This window comes from Aphelocoma coerulescens, chromosome 12 (genome assembly GCF_041296385.1).
Source record: "Aphelocoma coerulescens isolate FSJ_1873_10779 chromosome 12, UR_Acoe_1.0, whole genome shotgun sequence".
Taxonomy (NCBI): domain Eukaryota; kingdom Metazoa; phylum Chordata; class Aves; order Passeriformes; family Corvidae; genus Aphelocoma; species Aphelocoma coerulescens.
Window position 1 is genome coordinate 9,921,252 of NC_091026.1, and position 18,876 is coordinate 9,940,127.

The 18,876-nt window shown below is 45.0% G+C and overlaps 1 protein-coding gene across 1 annotated transcript in view; it reads right to left on the reverse strand.

Moving 5' to 3' along the window:
- Window positions 1–2,545: 2,545 nt before the first annotated feature.
- The window catches only part of LOC138117699 (uncharacterized), a 35,029-nt gene continuing 18,698 nt past the window's right edge, over window positions 2,546–18,876 (reverse strand). The window contains exons 4-5 of the mRNA XM_069028234.1: window positions 3,791–4,166; window positions 2,546–2,708 (exon numbers count right to left, since the gene is read on the reverse strand). Coding sequence (XP_068884335.1) covers window positions 2,619–2,708; window positions 3,791–4,166 — 466 coding nt within the window. The 3' untranslated portion in view covers window positions 2,546–2,618. The remainder of the gene's footprint in view (window positions 2,709–3,790; window positions 4,167–18,876) is intronic.

The following is an 18,876-nucleotide window of genomic DNA, read 5'->3' on the forward strand; positions in this document are numbered from 1 at the left end:
TGGCAGCAGCCAGTTTGTCTTTTAAATTCCAGGTATTATCTTCAGACTTCTTTTTTGGCATCCTTCCCCAGCTCCTATCCAAGTATCCAATGTCCAAGGCTTCCTAAAACATGGTGGCAGATGCCATTCTGATAGGAAACCAGAAATTCCTTCCTGAACCAGCAGATTATGTCATGCCTCTGAAATGCAAGATCAAATCCAGTCCAGCTACCTGTCCATCTCCAGACTGCCTATCAATTAGCATTAGACACTAATTTGATTAAATTGGTATGTTGAAATTTTATTTGATTCCACCTAAGGAGTGTAATTCCCCTTGTGTGTTCTCTGTAACCCACTAATTTTCCAATGGAATGGGAAACACAGGTTGGGATTTGGAGGCTGTTTCTTCTACTTGTTAACATGTGAGCTTAAAACCACAGTAAAAAATAAATCCATGCGATTTGGTAGAATGAGACTTGCCAGTTTAAGAGAAAATGGCTTTCCACAGAACAACCCAGATGGAGAAAAAAAGTATACATTTAACTCTGAAACCTGAAGTGTTCTTTGAGGGAAAACAAATACATTTTAGCCTTAAAGGGATCACAGACTGCAATTATATAATTCTTGTCAACTGATGTTAAAGATAGGCTGGAAAGAATGTATGCTGAGGCCCTGCAATAAAACGAGCTCCTTTACTCCTTTCAAATGTTTGCAAGCCTTGGAGGTTATCCAAAGGTCGAATACAGGAAAAGTCTTGGTGAACAGAAAACATAATCATGAGCTTTTTTAATACGGGCTCTTTTTGTAATAAAATAAAATTATGGTAAGGGAAGGGAGGGCGGGCTCTGTCTCCTCAGATCTAAGGCCAGGGGGGCTGAGTTTTAATCAGAGGCTGCTGTTCTCCCCTCCTCTCTCCTCCCCAGCCTGTCACTGCACAGAGAGAGAAGCCAGTGGAAGTGCATGGGCACTGGCTGTGCTGCAGAGGGGCAGGGGCACAAGCCTGCACTGAAACCCCTTGGCTTTGCTGCAGTGCAAGGACATATTTCCCAAGAGGGAGATGGATCTTCATTGCCAGCCAACTTGCACAGGGCAGCAGCAGATCCTCAACAACATCCTCCTCTTATGAGGTCTGTTGGAGAACAGCTCCATACAGTGCGGAAAGTAACCTGCTGCCCCTTCTGGGGTGCACCAGGACAAATGGCACGTTTCCCACAGAAGCACCCCTGGAAGCTGGAAGTAAGGGATATGGAGAATCTCACATTCAGCTGCAACTACACAGGAGTTTAGAGATGGGCTGTCAATGCACTCATGGATTTCGGGGCAGAATCCAGGCCTGCAGTCTTTACTCTTTCCCAAACTGATATGGCTTTAGTCGTGACCACCTGCAGTCAGGGAGCTGCTTTCTGTGTCACTTGGAGTACCTGGAGGCACTGCCTGGGCACCCCACCTGGGCTACGGCCACAATTCACACATCAGCTCTTGCATCACCTCCTGCATTTGGTTCAGAAACTTTCTATCCAAGTACAGATTTGACCCCATCCCCTCAGTCTGCTAAACATAAACCTGGAGCAGCACACCATGAAGTACCTGGAGGGAATTCATGAAATGGACATTTGCTGAAGGCATCAGGCACTTCTGAGTGGTGATCATCGTCCATTGGAATAACCAGGAGGGGCTTTGTTCTAATCCCACACACTGTAACACTTTATCACCATTTATGTCTTATGGTGACTGCTCCATCATCCAACTGTTACCACAAACCTGTCTTACCTGTACCTCACAGGCTGAGAAAACAATATTACAACAAACAATATTTTTTCCTCTCAAAAATCAGAAGCCTGTTTTAATGATCCATCTCTACTGCCTGGGGAATGTAATTTATGCTGACAAGTCCACCACTGTTTGGAAGATATGTTTTCCCGTTTCTTGAATTTCTTCTGCACTTCCTCTGTCTGGCATCACACCATTATCAATCTGGATGGAGACACCTTTCCCATTCCATGCTTCATATGAATAAATAGAATTAGGGAAAAAAGAAAAAAAAAAAAAAAAAGAAAAAAGAACATACCTACCATTCCCATCTAGGCAAGAAACCCACTTCAGAGCTGGAGAGAGTTGGAGCAATGTGTTACCAAACTGACTGGTAAATACACCTGCTCTGTTAGTATTTGAAACTATTTCATGTTACCAGTGCTCCAATGGACAATCTCTCAACCTACAGACATGAAAACTCGACCGCATATTTAAAGTAAATTTAAGCCTTGGGAGTGTCCTGTGCAAGGCCAGGAGGTGACTTTGATGATCTTAGTGGGTCACTTCCAACTCAGGATATTCTATGATTCTATGAAAGTATTTTTTTTTAATGTCATTTCATGCCTGTAATATGTTTTCTGTTAGGAACAGCACATTTTGTTCTTCCTCATCTTTGAGGAAGAGATGCAGAGCTACCTTTCACAAAACCAGGACACAAAGACCTTTGACAGGCCCTCAACACTATTGCATGCAGAACATGCCATATATTTATTTTTAATTGTATAGTGATTCACAAATGAGATGTGATTGGCAGCCCTATTGCATTGCAGGTGTGATGGTACAAGCTCCCCATTAGGAGGTATGTCCCAGAACGTCACCTCTCCATTTCATTTCACCTCTCCCTCTTTCATCCAATCCTCTTCCCGCTGAGTGGCATTCCTCAGCTTTATCCACATGCTCCTCCTCTTCCCTTTGAGCTGAAAAGTCAAGAGAAGAAATACATGAGCACTGGAAAAGGCACTAGAAAACAAACTGCTGATTTTAAAAATAAAGGTACCTATTCACATGAGAACACACCAAAAGTCAGACACCAAAACTCAAACAGACATTGAGAAGCCCTTCCTCAGTGAAGCCACTTGCCCAAGCTGAGGGATAAGTTTAGATATCCTACAGAGATTCCATGTGCTCAGGACAGCTCTGGGGCCCAGGAAACAGTGATAGCAGTAAGCTGACCCTGCACACCAAAATGAAATCAGAGCCCAGGGAGATGAGATCCAGATTTTCCTGAAAGCAGGAGGTGGATGCTCAGTGGTGCTGCAGGCAGGCAGCTCTTCAAACGAGCTCCACACATGGGAACAAACATGTCCAAAGGCCTCACACCCAACGGGAAGCTGCTGGGTGCTGAACACAGCTGAAAATCTGGCGCTTGGAGTGGCACTAAGCCCTGGCAAATCCAACTCCCATCCCTGCTGAAAATCTGTCACCACATCGTCAATGTTAAAAGACAGGGTTTTCAAATGGGAAAAGTGCGTTTATCACCCTCAGCAAACTCACGAACAACACAAGCCATAATTGCTCAAATGTCAAATAAAAATTCTCGGCTGAGCAAACACCACACGTGGACCTTTTTTGATCCCCAAATATGAATGCTTTAGAACAGGATGAGCATGTGGCCAGCGGGGCTGGAATGGAGAGTGCTTTGTAACCTTAACTATACCAGGCGTGATAAAGTGCCCGCTATCATGAAAAAAAGCTCTAAAAGACAGAGGGAAACCAGATGGGAAAAGAGCACAAATTCTCAGCAGGAATTTCAGATTTTTTTTTTTGACATTGCTTTCAATTTTTCCAAAATAAAAATCTCTACCCATTGCTTGATGCTAAGTAGAAATATGGTCAGATCCACCTGTGGCATTCTGAGGGCAAGGATGAAAGGTGAGGGTTAGCTCTGGTGCTGGAGCTGCAGCCTCCCACGCCATCAGGATCTGTGAGCCCAGCCCAGGGGAGTGAGTACCCCCAGCCCCTCCACCCATCAAGCACGTGGGGCTGCAGGAGTGCCTACCTCAGCTATTGCTGACTGCAACACCTTGGCAACTTCCGATACTGCAATTCTCTCTGCCGCCCTAGCAAATGCTTCAGCAACTCTTTCTGCCGCTGGGCTTTCCGATGCTCCCGCCACAATCGCCGCTGCTCCTTCAGGAGTGACCACCTTCCCACCCAGACCTGTCCCCACTGGGCTTTCCACTTCTGGCATTGCTACTGCTTTTTCTGCTCCTTCCACCTCAGTTGGTGACTCTGTTGCATCCTTTCCTGCTTCCTCTGGTGCTGTGACAGCCAGCAGCTCCATGTCCCCTGCCAGGTCACTGGCAGCCAGTGCAGCAGGAGGACCCTTCCCAGGAGCAGTACAGGCTGGCACAGTCGTAGAGCTGGCCTGGAACCTGTTGGTAGAAACAGAGTGTGTGAAGCAGAACAACTGTAAAGAAATGTGTTTTCTGGTGTCACTGCAAGTGGACCAGTGACAGGTCCTGGAGCCATCAAGGACTGCTTTGCCACAGCCTGCCTTGTCCGTAGAGGCCCAGAGAAAGGGACTGGGACCAGCAGCACTTGTGCAGTGCAGACTGTCATATCCCAGCCCCTTGTTCTCCTGTGGGTAGCAGCCACTTTTGCAGCTTGAACTGAGGCCAAGCTCACAACTGTATTCCAAAACATCTCAATGCCTCATATCAAGTGGTTTGTGTAGAGAAAAGGAGAATAAAAGGAAGGCTGACTCTTTCCCTTGATCCGCTTTTGCTTAATATTCCAGGAAAAACTCCAACATTTTCTACAGAGAAAACAGCATAAAATCCATGGAACATGCAAGTCAAAGTGTTTTTTCACATTGCCATATTCTCCAATGAAAAGAATCTGAGGGTCGTGCCCAAAGGTAGGGCACAGCAGGCTTGGGTCAGACAGACATGGTGTGTCTTGTCCCAGAGCTTCTGTAAATGCATCTCACTTTTGCACCAGCCTCCCTGCTGCAGTCTGTGCTCCCCATCCACACCTTGGGCTGCAAAATCTCTGCAGTCACACTAAGTTTTCAACTGGCGTGTTCCTCCCAATGCCATGGGAGGTACAGGGGAAATTTTGACAATCCAGTCATCTTTTCTGGTAAATACCCAAGGGACACTGGTAGAAGAGATCCATAACTGTCTAATATGTGTGTACTAATCACCTTTGTATTAGAAAGGTCCTCTACCAAGTGTAGCTGCTATCAGATCAAAATACAGGTTGCAGTGAGGTAAATGAGTAATTCCCATAAAAAACTGTGAGAGGTGTTGTACTGTAGCTACTGCTACTCCTCCCTAGTAATTCCTACTCCAGTCTAGAAGTCAGGACAAGTCTGAGAGGTGATGCTGGATGAACTAAATTGTATGAATTCAGAGTACAAGCCTAGGAGTCAGAAAGAGCCATTGAATCTGTCCATACCCACTGACTTGGACAAGGAAAAAAAAAAAAAAAATCACCATTTGATTAATTCCCACATGTTTTGTCCCATCTCTTATAGAGACCAGCACAGGCACTGGATTAACACAGAAGTAACTTTTTGGCATCAGACTACGCAGCAATACAAAGAGATTCCTGCAGCATGGAGGCATCCTCACGCTGGCTGTAACCCAACCAGCACAACACCAGGGTTTGGCACAGCTCACAACCCCCTGCACACCTCCACGGGCAGTCCCAAGAAAAGGACAAGTAACACTTGACAGATGTGCTGAGAAACTGAGATCGGCGGGGGACCCTGATGCAAGCACACGGAGGATACTGGCTGTTCCCAGCTCACACATGCTCCATAAACCACTGGCAGGGAACTTGGGCAGGCCTGATGAAATAGTGATGACACCACTGTTCAATGCTGCTTAGCATTAGTAATTAAAAAAACAGGAGGGAAAAATAAGGTGAAGAGCTATGAAAGGACAGGATGGAATAAACAAGAGGTGCTAGGGTTGGAAAAAAGGGGAGAATAGTAGAGAAAAAAGGTAAAAGAGCAGAAGAGGTAGAGGGGGAAAACTGGAGAAGAGGGAAACAGGCTACAGATTGTCACTGCTGAGAGTTGTGCCCAACTCCACTTAGAGACAAGACCAGGGGTCGAAAGCCACCTGAAGCGTCCTGTCACACACACCTACATCCTTGTGGACACAAGTCAGTCACTTGCTCACTGAACAAGTTACCTGCATATCTGCTTCATTAAATAGTAACCCTGTAGGTCTGCTGACAAGAACATACTTCTCTCTCCTTTGGTAATTAGCCCTGAAGGCTGGTCATGCTCACTGGCCATGAAACGCTGCAACAAGCAGCCTTTTCATGCCTCGAGCTTTACCTTTGTCCCTGTCTGTTCCCGTCAGGCTGGTAAAGGCAGGCGCGATGCCCGCCCGACACTGGTGCTCCCCAGCTGCATTCATGCTCTCACCCCGCCCAGAGGGTGCCGGCATCTCTCAACAGGGCAGATATGAGCTCGCTGGGACAGTCGTGACCGCAGAAACCGGGAGCTTCCAGCCTTTTCCTTCTGCTTGGAAAAAAAAAAACAAGGGCAGACTCAGGAGCAGCAATCTGCTGCCAGTCAGCTTGAGACAGCTGCAACTCGATATGCTGGGAAGAGGAAGGGTCTTACGAGGCTCCAGAGATACAGGAGAGGAAGCACAGGGTTTTGTGTCAGGAGCTGGACAGGAACTGGAGGCTCAGCCCTTCTGCACAGGCTGGGCACACTGTTTGCTCAGCAAACCTCTTCCTGGGGCTGAGCAGCTTTCTCTCACTTTTGCCACCAAGGGCAGGACTTTGCTACCCACTGTGTGTGCCAGCTGTGGCACAGCTCTGGCCCCAGCCAGTGACATAGCCGTAAGAGCAGTAAGAGACCCAAACCTATTTTAATAAACATAAAATGCCTCCTAAAGTTCCTGCAACGTGGGTTGAGTTAAGCTAAAGCTGACATGAACTCAGTGTAAGGGATTAAAACAGTTTTGGATTTTTTGGTTTTTGTTTTTCTAAATTACTCTCCTTGTCAAAAAACAAAGAAGGCAGGTTACTAACACTTAGCCCTTTCAAACTCGTTAGGAGCCTGAAAAGAAGCATGCATAGCCCAAAGCTTTAGCTTTATGATCACATTTCCCCTCCAAAATATTTTGGAGATAAATTCCAGGCACTTCAGCCTGGAGAACTTCACTGGAGAACAGTGCAAAGATTAAAACCAAACATATTGCCAGTAATTCCTGGCAGCCTGTTCCAGCAGTGAGACTGTGGACCTGGGAATGAACCTTCAGCTGTGCTCTGACTCCAGATAAGACCTTGAGTAAGTCCCACCTGCCTCTCTGGCCTGCAGTCCTCTGCAGGGGCGATGTCTGAGAATTAGCAAAGGTTTTTCCTTATTTTATGGTGTCTGAGGTCTGGTCACTGCTAGCATGATTTTTCAAGAAGTTTGCTGCCTGCCTGCACAGTTTTTGTGTAATGTACATATTAGCATTTTGACCTACATTTGCATGGGGGCCAATTTCACCTCATAACCTCCAGTTTAACCTCATAAATTGCCTCTAAGCCACCAGAACATTACCCTGCTGTTCCCCCCGGACAGCAGGCTGGCAGGATTTTGGATCAAGCTACCACTCAGCTGCACCATACTGTCAAAGTCCGTCACCCTCTGCCCAGGTGACTCCAATGGCAGACCTGCACACTAAGAACAGTCCCAACCTGACCTCCTTTTCCCAAGCACCTGCATACCTGGCTCAAGGCTGCTATGTAGGTGAACTCCCTTGTGCTATACAAGCCCTGTTCCTTCCACCAGAGACTATTTCAAGGTCTGTTTTCTGCTCTACATCAATTCTGTTCATTCAGGAACACAGTTTGCAAAGACCCTTGTTAAAAATCTCTCCCATCATTTGGCACTTGTGTAATTTGCCCCCAGCCCAATTGTTTATGTCTGACTAATGTTCATTGCTTCAAAATGAGTTTGGAGCTAATCCTGTGTCTACCAATTAAATATTTGATGGAATGACATCAAAATCAAAACAGACAGAAAAAAAAGTTTCCCTTTGATATGCTGACCACATTGTACAAAACTCACTACTACAAGGCTCAGGTTGCTTAGAATTTTGCCAGACTTTAATCTTTTGAATTAAAGCTTTCGATGCTGGTTGTCTGCCCTGCTGGAATTTAGGATGAAAATTTCAGCTAATGTAGTTCTTCCACTACAGGAAAACTTTTTACACCAGTTAAAAAAAAGAGAAAACAACAAACAACTGATATCTCATGCAAGCTTTTGGTTGAATTGTCTCAGTGCTATAATTTGGAGCACTGCTTTAAATTTTGGCAGAAAGGTCACAATGGTGCCAAGGAACAATTTTTTACAGGAAGAGTAATGCACCTTTGGCCAAGCTATGAGCCCCTGAAAAATCAGTTTGCACATGCTCTGTGGTGATTTGTGATAGTTAGGCAGCAAAAATATTTTTCAAAGTCCTGACTTCACAATCTGAATATTCTTTTTGTGCAGTTTTGGTTTACTTTAATGTAATCTATAAAAATAACCAGTGACCTTTAGTGACATCTAAAGAGGCTCCTGGTTTCCTTCCATGGTTTGAAGCCTTAAACAATAGCCCCAAAGAAATGACTCAATACCACACACACATGTACTTGACGCCTGGGAAATTGCTGGTTGTTGGGCAGCAAGAACAAGGAGATTCACACAGCTCTAATGCATGGCAGGTTCAGGGAATTTGGGGAACTCAGACATCAAAGGCCTGGGATGCAGGAAGCCAACATCCCCCCAGCCACCACTCTGCACTCCAAGACGTGTGAGGATGCCCACGAGTTTTGAGTGAAAGACAACAGGGTAAAAAACCTTTTGGGATTCCATGGGACATAGTGAATCCACTCACCGAGCTGCTGGCACAACACTTTCCATGTGCTGAGCTCCCAACTTCTTAGCACAGGCTGCTGAAGTCTTTCGGTGTGGCAAGTGGCAGATTTGTGCTCCCAAATCCGTATATTCCTATAGTTAGGGCAGGAGCATTAAATTACCCTTGTTCTTAAAAGAGGAGGGAAATTCAGAATCCTATTAGGCAAAATTCACCTGACAGCAGCTTTTAACGTGTGCGTGTGTAACCTCAGCCAGAAAGAAACCTTTGGCAGCTCAGCTGGTGAAACTGTTGCCCTTAGACCACAAGCAACATGTATGAAACCTGAGAGAGGAAAGAATGCAGGTTTCTGAATAAATCAGGATTCTGCAAGTGGGGTCAGCCTTCTGGCTGACAGCCACAATATGGCAACCACCAGTGTCCAAGGACAGCGGGCAGTTTGCAGATGAGTTATGTCATTGCTCTGAAACCCCTGTGTCCTAAGGACTTCTTTTCTCTATACCTGCCAAAGCTGCTATTTACCCAACATAGCCATAGCATTGGGTCATTAAACAATACTGATGGCAATGCCTGGAGAATTCCAAGCACCTATTGTACTATCACCGAATTCCTCCTTTGATCACCATGGTCAGAAATATCTGATTTTTATCACTCTTTAATAGCTCCCAATCAACTTTAAGAAGTTACCACAATGCTCATGGTAGAACCTTTGTCAGACCAGGCTAATCATTGACAAACCCAGAACAGCAGATCTCACTAGCTCCCCATTGTCAGTCATATATGACCTTCTCCATGGGTTTGAAACCCCAGGGACAGGCTTTGAGCTTCCATGTTGAAGATTACTCTGCCTGTGTCAGAGCAAAAAGAGCTGTAAACATAGAAGCCTTTTTCTGAGCTTCCTGCAAAACCCACAGAGATTAATAGGGAAGAAAATTTGAAGCGCATGAGAGCAATCTCAGAAGGACACACACTTCTAAGCATGAAATAGGAACTTCCATGTTCATGCTGTTATTAGATCACTCAAGAGAAACACATCTTTACCATACTTAAGGCACAACAAGACTCTTCCTTGTACAATTCTGCCACCCTTCACCTGTGTACTGGGCCATGCTTACAAATAATCTGGCAACGATTCCCAGTTGCTGTTATAACCTAGAGATGCCTGCACTCACCACCTTCCCTCTGCTGAGATGGTCTAATTCACACATATCTAACCCCAAGCAGCTGCTTATTCAGTATATGCTTAGCACTGACAGCTTCTGGTTCAGATTTGGAGGGCTCGTGTGCCTCAAAGTTTGCCTGAGCTCTCCAACCTTGCTGCTGCATCTAATAAAAGACACTATCTCTATGTACAAGCCTTGTCCAGCAGTAATCAGAGAAATGTATCTTGTCTGATTCCAAAATTTGTCAGTTGAAAGGAAATTAAAACCCAGTGCTCTGACAAATGCTTCTACAAACAGAATGGTCAAGAGAAAGGAATCTGAAACCAAGTTTATGAATTAATAGAAGTTAATATTGTTTTACAAATCCCTGTTTTCTGTATGCTGCTAATGTTGCTCTCAAGAGGCTTATTCTTGAAACCTAGGAAACCCTCAAGAATCAAAAACATTGGAAGTGAGTTTAGGACCAAGACTTCTCTTGGTGAAGGAGACCGCACATCAACACCCAAGGCTGCTTGTTTCAGTGAAAATAAAAAGGGTTATCCTTGGTTTCAGATGCATTCTGTGAAACTAATGAAGATAATAACCCAGTTGCAACATTTTTTAATGAATCACAATGTGCAGATGACAGGTCATTTCATCAGAGGAAAGAATAAATTTGCAACAGCTACTTGAAGAGGGAGCATTTTTAGGTAATCATAAGTTATGTAATTACATAATTAATGCTCTAGTTTGTAGGTAGTCAAAACATGGCAATAATACATATAACAACATGTCTAATCCAACTCCATGATGTGCAGTTGTAACCCCATGTTCAGATAAGAATTTCTCTCTTTATTACCTACCTGGTGATGCACACCCTGGGAATTCCTGGATTGACACTGAAGCGCCAGGCATTATCTAGAGACAATACAGTGGATTCAAGGGACAGCTGTCCAGTGTATTGGCCAGTTTGGGTTAAACAATAATGGGAATTTACAAGACTTGCATGTTCCTGAGGAGTAAGGAAAAAAAAGGAAAAAATCACATGTGTCTAAATGAAACTTTTAGAGTAGGCATATTGGTAGAAGCTACCTGGGGAAGATGAAATAAAAGCATAGGTTGTGTTCACCTCACCCAAGAAGCAGCTGTGTATTCTGGTGGAAGTGTTGGTTTCCTGCCTCTAACATGTGCACACATTCATGTCCCTCAGTTGCAGGTCACAAAACTATTAATCCAGTCACTTGATTTGTATAGTTTATGAAATCATGAGGATTTTCACTCTCTGGTGTATTTTGGGCATTCTGCAGATTTTCAGTGCTCCTACTCATGTCAGCCACACAACCAGATGATAAAGCTAAATTAAATTAAAAGAAAATCTTTATTTGATACTTCAACAAAATCACTGAGCTCTAAAATACTGAAGTGTTATTTAATGACCACTTTGGCAGTGTGAGAGCCAGATGCAAGCTGCTCTGTGCTGTCCAAACTCAGCTCCCCAGGGATGATGCTCTGCATGACACAAACCCTCCTAGCAACGAGTCTGATGGCACAGAGTAGCTCCACAACATCTGAGTCGTTGACCCAACACCCAGCCAGTGAGAACATCCATCTCCTCTTGCTCTGGGTGGGACAGAAGGGCCAAACTCCCCTTCACAGCAGCCTTATGTTCCATTATCCACTAAACTGCATCCACCTCTCTGCACTGGCTCACAGAGCTGCTCTTAGGCTCTGTCTCTTCCTACTGAAGCCACTGGGCATCTTGTAAGGAGCAAATGGGAAAAGGCCTTGGACTATGCTTATGCTGTATGGCAGCACAGTCCATAGAGAGCATGCATATAGAATAATTGAACCTTTTCCACAAAGCAGCTGTCTCAGGCTTAGAAACCAATGTCTCTTTGCTAGTTAGCCAATAAAAAGATTTAGGGTTAATAAAGAATAAATACCCATTCTCTCAGGGAAACCTTTATATGGATGTACCAAGCTTTTCATTCAGTGAGGTATAATTACCGAAAACGCCACAGATGCAAGTAGCCAGACTGAGCTCAGACTCTCAGAGGGACACCTGAAAAGCTCTCCTCTAATCACCACACAGCATCAGAGAAGCAGAGTTGGAAAAATTCAAGCAAATCCTTTCTGGATTCTCAAATGAAGCTCTAATACAATCCTACCATCTATTGAAAAATTCTGTTTTTGAAGGAAAAGGACGTGTCTCCCATCATGAAAGTTTCCTCCAGCATCTGAGCTGAGCCAAGTGCAAATGAAGCCTTGAACCTATGCCCAGAATGATCATCAGGAACTGAAACTTTTGAATTAGGACAATATAAAATATGCCAATAAAAATTTCTTTACTGCAAGTCCTGTTCTGATGTATAAATCTTGCCTCACGTCCCTCCCAGCCCAGCTAAAAACCTGGGCTGTGCAAAACCCCAGGGAGACCCCACTCATAGTATTTCTGACACAAGCCAGGGAGCAGTTGAAATTACAAAAGACAGTTCTCAGATCAAAGAAACCCACCTCCATTTGCATGGACTTTCAGATAAACACCAAAAAAAAGTTAAAAGTTCACAGAGGGACTGACCCTTTTCTGCAATCACCCTCACACAAATCCTATATTTGCCATTTGTCTTGATGGGTGGTAAGGTCTTAGGGCAGGCACCACGACTTCCTCTGCATTAGTTAAATATCAGCACCACCAACCTCTGGTTCTAAATGGAGCCTGTGAGTCCTGCCACAGTATAAATAAAATTCATAACCTATCCAAGCCCTAACATGACTTCCTGAGGACCCTCCCCTCATTTATCCATGCTGCTCTAAGTTACTGAGGTCAAATTTAGTGAGGTTGGACATGTGAAATGGACTCATGCATGGTACATCCAAATGATCAGAGACTGGGAAACAAGATGAATGACCAGGTCATATCAGAACAAAATGGAAAAATTTATAACAGAACTCATCTCTCTCTCATTCCTCCATTGCTTTAATCACCAGATGTTCTCCATTCAACCACCTGCTACCCTCTCTGAGATTTAAATTAGGCACAAAGTACTCCCAGAGACATGATCACAGCACGGAAAGGTTATAGGAGAAATACACTTCTGCCTTGGCATCCTACAACTGGTAAGAGACATGAAAAGAACTAAAAATCCTGTGATGACAAGCTAGCTTTGGGCACCCTAACTGAGAGCTCAGAAATCTCACTCTTTCCCTTGTATTAGAGCCAGCAGCTTCACAAAGACTCAAACCCTAGATTATCTTCAGGGTTATTGTGAGGTGACTGCGAAGCTTTCTCGTCAGGCTGCCAGTGGGGGGAACAAAAAAAAGCTTTCTGAATCAGGCCCTTATCATTTATACCACATTACAATCCCAAATGAAAAATGACTTGCTCCAGATTTGATAGAATAAAGCATCTTGAGATGCCACAGAAGTACCCAATTTTCAATAAAGACATTAAACCTACGCTTCAAAAAAAGGGAATAATTACATCAGTTTTTGCTTTGAGTTCTAATGTTAAAAGTGTCAATTTATAAAACTAGGTGAACAACCACAATTCCTAAGCAGACTGCAGCTAATTAGACCCCTTTTGATCTTTTATTTTGCCTAGAAGCTTATTTAACAACTTTACACAAAACTCAAGGTTTTGACACACTAGTGGACTGGGGGAGGGAGGAGACCAAGGAAAGAAAATTTTTCTCTGCTGCTTGCTGAGGTGGGAGGCTGGTCTCTTCCTGAAGCACACTCACTGACAACAAGCCTGGGAAACCTTCTAGCCATGAAAACAAATGCCTCTTATTTGAGCTGTCTTGATGGAGACATGATGCAGAAGAAAATATTAAAAACCAAATCAAAGCACAAACCAAGTTGTTACAAATGCTCCAGCTCTACACACACAGTTTGTGTGTGAGAGTTACTGGTTTAGATGGAGGATTACAATGCAGAAGACCAAACGCTGTGACTCCAGAGCACTGGGAGGGGTTGCCTTCACCTGCTACTGCAAATAACTGGGCACTGACATTGCAGTATTCCTCAAAAAGGCTGTGCAGTGCAGAGAGAGGAGGAAGCTGCAGTTTCCTACGTGAGCAGCATCCACCTGCACTGCAGAGGAGGGATCCAACAGGGTCTGGTGGGAGTAGGACAGGCAGAGCTGGTCAGAGCAGCAGAGCCCATCCTGTGCTGTGTTGCACGGAAACAAATCTTTGAGCAAGTTGATTCCATCTTGGGGCAGTGGCAGGCAATAGACAATATCTCCATGTCCCTTCCAGCCCTCCTTCCCATGAAGAACTGACATTAAAATAGCCATGAGGGCTGGGTGACACAGAAGCCACTAGGACTTGGGCCCTTTTCACTTCTGTGACCACATCACATCCCCCTCCTTTCTGTAGCTGGAGAGACAGGCATCCCTAGCTCCCAGGAACTCACCACAGCAGCAAGGTCAGGACTGTTAAGGGCAAAAGCTCCTTGTCCTGTCCTGAAATGAAACAATACCATTAGACTTGAAGGACTCAGGCTGTAGGGCTCATGTACACAGACAAAAGCAGAGGACACAAACATCCTTCCCTTTCAATACAAATGGGAGACCATTCCCACTGTGGATAATCCCCGCCCTGCCCGGGCATACCAGTGGGTGTCTCTGCAATCTTGCCCAGAGGATGACAGTTCCACAGCATCCACATATACTGCAGCAGCCTTCCCACTCCCCTGGGGTGAGGGTCAGCCCTTAAAGCAGGAAGCCAGATGTGGAGAGCGAAGAGTAACAGAGGGAAGGGAGAGAGGGAATGAGCTGCTTCAAGCAGCATAGCTGTGTCTGCAGTGACATGCTCCTGTCTGCGAGCAGATCCCTTCAAACAGGGATCTGGATAAATCTGAAACAACCATAACCATCTTGATTTACTGATTTAGCTGTGTTAATCCTCTAACTAACAAACCTGGGGCCCGGTGCAAACCTCAGTCCGATGTTAGTAGCAGACCTCCGATGTTTCCCTGTCACCACTTCACTGTCTTCAGTCTTGAGGTGGGAAAATCTGAGCTTACCTGATAGCTGAATTTACCTAAGATTCTTTGTTCAAGCAGGAATAAACATGCTGATGGCAGCTCTCAGCCCCCACTGAGCTGCTACAGCCTCCCCACACCCACAGCCAGGTACACCCAGAGGATTCAGCCACAGCCCTTGGCTGTGTTCCAACTCCCCCACCCCAGGCTCACAACCACTAAGAAAGCTTTAAACCTTGCCAATTTTTGGAAAAATTGTTCTTCCTCACCCCGTTCCAAGGCTGTCCTGGCTTGCAACTTCACTTCCTTTTCTCCTCACTCTCCTGCAGGTGCATCAGCTGAATGATGGTTCAAGAGAGGAAGGGAAGAAGGAAGTGATCAGAGGTGGTACCTGCACAGCAGCAGAGCTATTTCCCCCTCATGCTGCACATTGCAATGTTAATGACTTCAAAGAAAACCATCTGCAAAGCTAAAAGCTTAATGTAGGAACAAAAATCAATACTGTGCTCACTGAAGTCCCCTGATACTGAAGACTCTAAAGCATCATTCAGGTAGACAGCACTGGGCATTCCCTCCTTAATGACTGCCTGCAGACCATTAGAGAGGGGACGCTGCTTTAATTTATTCTCTTTGTCATTCTAATATAGATCTTCCCTTTTAAAATGGTGTTTGTACTTTACACTGCAGTCTGGGTTCAGAAATAGAACAAGTCCTAAAAGCTGGGATCAATACATCCCACATCACCTTTCAGAAGGGAGGCAGAGAGCACAGCGGAGAGGGCCAAATGCCCTGCTGGCATAAACAGTGAGATCCTTGATGCTGCTGTTTAAAATATGAGTCAAAGTATGGACTCAAACCTAGCTAACTAAATGAAAAATAAAAAAGGGAATTAAACAATAAAAAAACCCAACCCAAACCAAAAAACTATTCATCCTTTTTTGCCCAGAACAGCTCTCTGCAAATAAATTCAAACCTTTTCCAAATGTTAATAATTTATAATGTATCACTGCTAATAATGCTGGCACACAGTACTGTTGGGATGCAGAAACTGAGCAGGGAGTCTGACCCACCCAAGGCAACAGGCCAAAGAGAGGTGCCAGCTCACTTCCCTGCTGTCCATGCTGCCTCTGGCACAAAAGAATCTCTTCTCCTTTCCCAATACTCCATGCTATCCAGACACCTGAGTATTTTAAATAATTATCTGTAACTAACCACAAGCAAAACAGTAAACATAAAGGCTCCTTTTGCCTGCACGGGCAAATGCTGTTTTAAGGTACAAAATATTAAGGTTCTGTGAATCCACAGAAATTATGATCCCTGGTTCCAGGAAACTTCAAATGCTGTGAGTCTGGACTGTCTCTTTTCAAGAAAGGATTATTCCCAAGGTTTTCTTGTTTGTTTTTGTATGCCAGACTCCTGCCCTCTGAGCAGAGGTGGAGCATAGGAAGGCATTTCCCTGTGCTGGCCACAGTGGTCTTGAAAATCTTCCTAAAGGAAGCAAGCTTAATAAACAACAGCAATCAGTCCAACAAGCCTCCTCCTTGGCTCCCAATAAACAAAGAGCAGAAGGAAGTAGACTGAAACAAAAACCACACACTCCCCCCAAAAATACTGGAGGGAAGATTTTGAAAAAGTGGCCTGTCAGTGTTTCATTTTGCTCTGTACATCAACGAAATTTCTAAGAATTTACATGTTGTGGGGAAATTTCAGAATGAAAAGGGATCCATGCATGCAAGTTCCATGCAGCTGCAACAGTTAAACAAGAACTAGCTCTAGACAGTTTATGGACACTGGAATGATGTTCAGGTATGGAAGATGATCTCCAAAAGTTGCAGGGACAAGAGACAGTGCACAGTGTGATGTTGTATGTAGGTCACCCCTGGGTGCTCTGAGGCGTCCCTGTAACCCAAGACCATTCATGCATCCTTAGAGGAGAGTGTGCCACAGGCACAGAAATTTAACTATAATTTGGTTTTTTCTGCTCTAATTGATACAGGTTTCTCAATCTGACATTGCCCTTAGGGTCAGAGATACTCTCTACTTTTATTACATACAGATGCCAGATCCATATAGCTCCATTCCACAAGAAAGAAATCCCCAAGGATTCCAATTGTTTTAAATAAAAAACGTAAGCAAATGAAAAACAAACCCTCTCCTGCCACCTACTCAACAAGCACATGCAACCCTACCCAAACACACTGCTGCTAATGCCTTGCAGTAACACTTGCTCAACACCAAACAAAAGCACCTATAAGTCACCAAGTCAGTTGGTAAAATCAGATCTAATACGTCAAAATATTTCAGTTTCACCCAAACACTCTTGGTTAGTTAGTGCTAAATATTCATTCCATCTCTTAATCCTTCTGCCAGGCAAGCCAGATTTCCTGCTAGCAAACAAAGTCAAGCAACGTGTCTAAGATCACAGAGGAATGTTGCCTGGACCAAAGTAATAACCAACATCTCATCCCTCAGTCTGCCCTCCTCCAAAAAACAAGGGTCCACTCCTTCCACTTCAGTACATTTCACCTTGGCTTTTATCCACTGCTTATTCATCTTATTTCCTCTCTCCTAGAATCCAAATAAATCTGCATGGTGCTAACTGAGCTCCTACAAAACAAATGGTGGAAGAAAGGCATCTCATCCCCCTAATCCACTGAACAGCTCAGGCAACCCAGGACAGCCAGCTTCCATGTGTTCCCTGGGGCCTGCGTGGCCCTCGAGGGGACTCCTTTGGGGGAGCACCCACCACTTCCTCAAGGAAGCCCCTGCAGCTCACTGGCTGTCCCTGCTTGAGCACTGGGGCTGGAGCCTTCAGTTTTGGCTTGCTGTGCTGTCTCCTGGGTTTGATCCAGCCCCTGAATCCTTCCACCCATTCTTGGGAGCTGAGGTTCACCAGGGAGCATCAGGACACGTTTACAAAACAATAGCTGAAGAGTGTCCAGAAAGCTCTATGAGTACAAGTGCTTTTGTTTCCACAGGAGAAATGTCCACTGGGCTGCATTTGGGGAAAGGGCAAAGAAACATCTGTGTGCTCACAGCAGCAGCAGCACAGGCACAAGCTGCAGCTGCAAAGCCTCTCCAGCTTGGCTGGTGCTGTGTGCTAACTGCTGGCATAAATATAGTAACAGGGTTGCACATATGGCAGGCTGTTTAATTTTAGAAATCAAAACTATCGAGTGATTAAGTTAGTCATCCTTCCTCAATTTGGGACCAATACAACACTACCAGAGGCAGTGGTCATAACCACTGTGGTTTGCCAGAGAGAAGGAGAGCGCATGTGCTCCCACGGCAGTAGGGAACACCAGAAACCCTGTCCTGCTCTGCCCAGCCTGGCTTCTCAAAGCAGGATCAGACAAAAGGAAGAAAATCCAACTTAAACCAGCCTTCAAATGAAAACTGAGAGCCTTCAGATTTGCACACATGAACATGCACAGCCTGCAACAGGTTCTGGATGGGGTATGGCAGAACTGCTACTCTGAACATGGCGCTTCCAAAAAGTGAGATGAAAATCACACTGTGCCAATTGGTCTCTGGAAGTGAGATCTCACTCAGGGATTTGAATTTCCCGAAGGGAACTCATGAAGAGGGAAATGGGAGCCCAGTTCAGCCAGCACGGCTGTCTGGGTGCAAACACACCTGGGTCAGGAGTAAGAGTGAGCCGTGTGCTGGGACACTGCACAGCCCCTTGTCACCAGCTGGCCGAGTCCTACCGTGCTCAGCAGCCCAGCCTGTGCCAACACATGAACCAGCCCTGGCCAGGAGGGGCCTTGATGCACCCCAAAACCAGCTGCTTCCTCTGCAGAGCCTGTGGCTTATCCTCAGCTGCAGCACCAGTGGCACCAGGAGGATGCAGCCCTGCAAACTCCGCCGGTATCTTCCCCTTCCAGTGAAAACCAACAAATGGAGAAACCAAACAAGTCATGGAGGGATTTTCTGTTTCTCTAGACAAACATTCTAAGAACAGTTCAAAAGAGGCTAATTAAATTCCAAAATCCCTGTGCAAATACATTAATAATGATTTTGAAATGAGCAGTTAACCAAGGAAGTTTTCAAGGTGGGAAGTGTTTGATACAGAAGAGCGTGTGAGGAAGAGCTGCCCAGCCTACGTTAGAGACAATCTCTCTGGCCAGCACACGTGT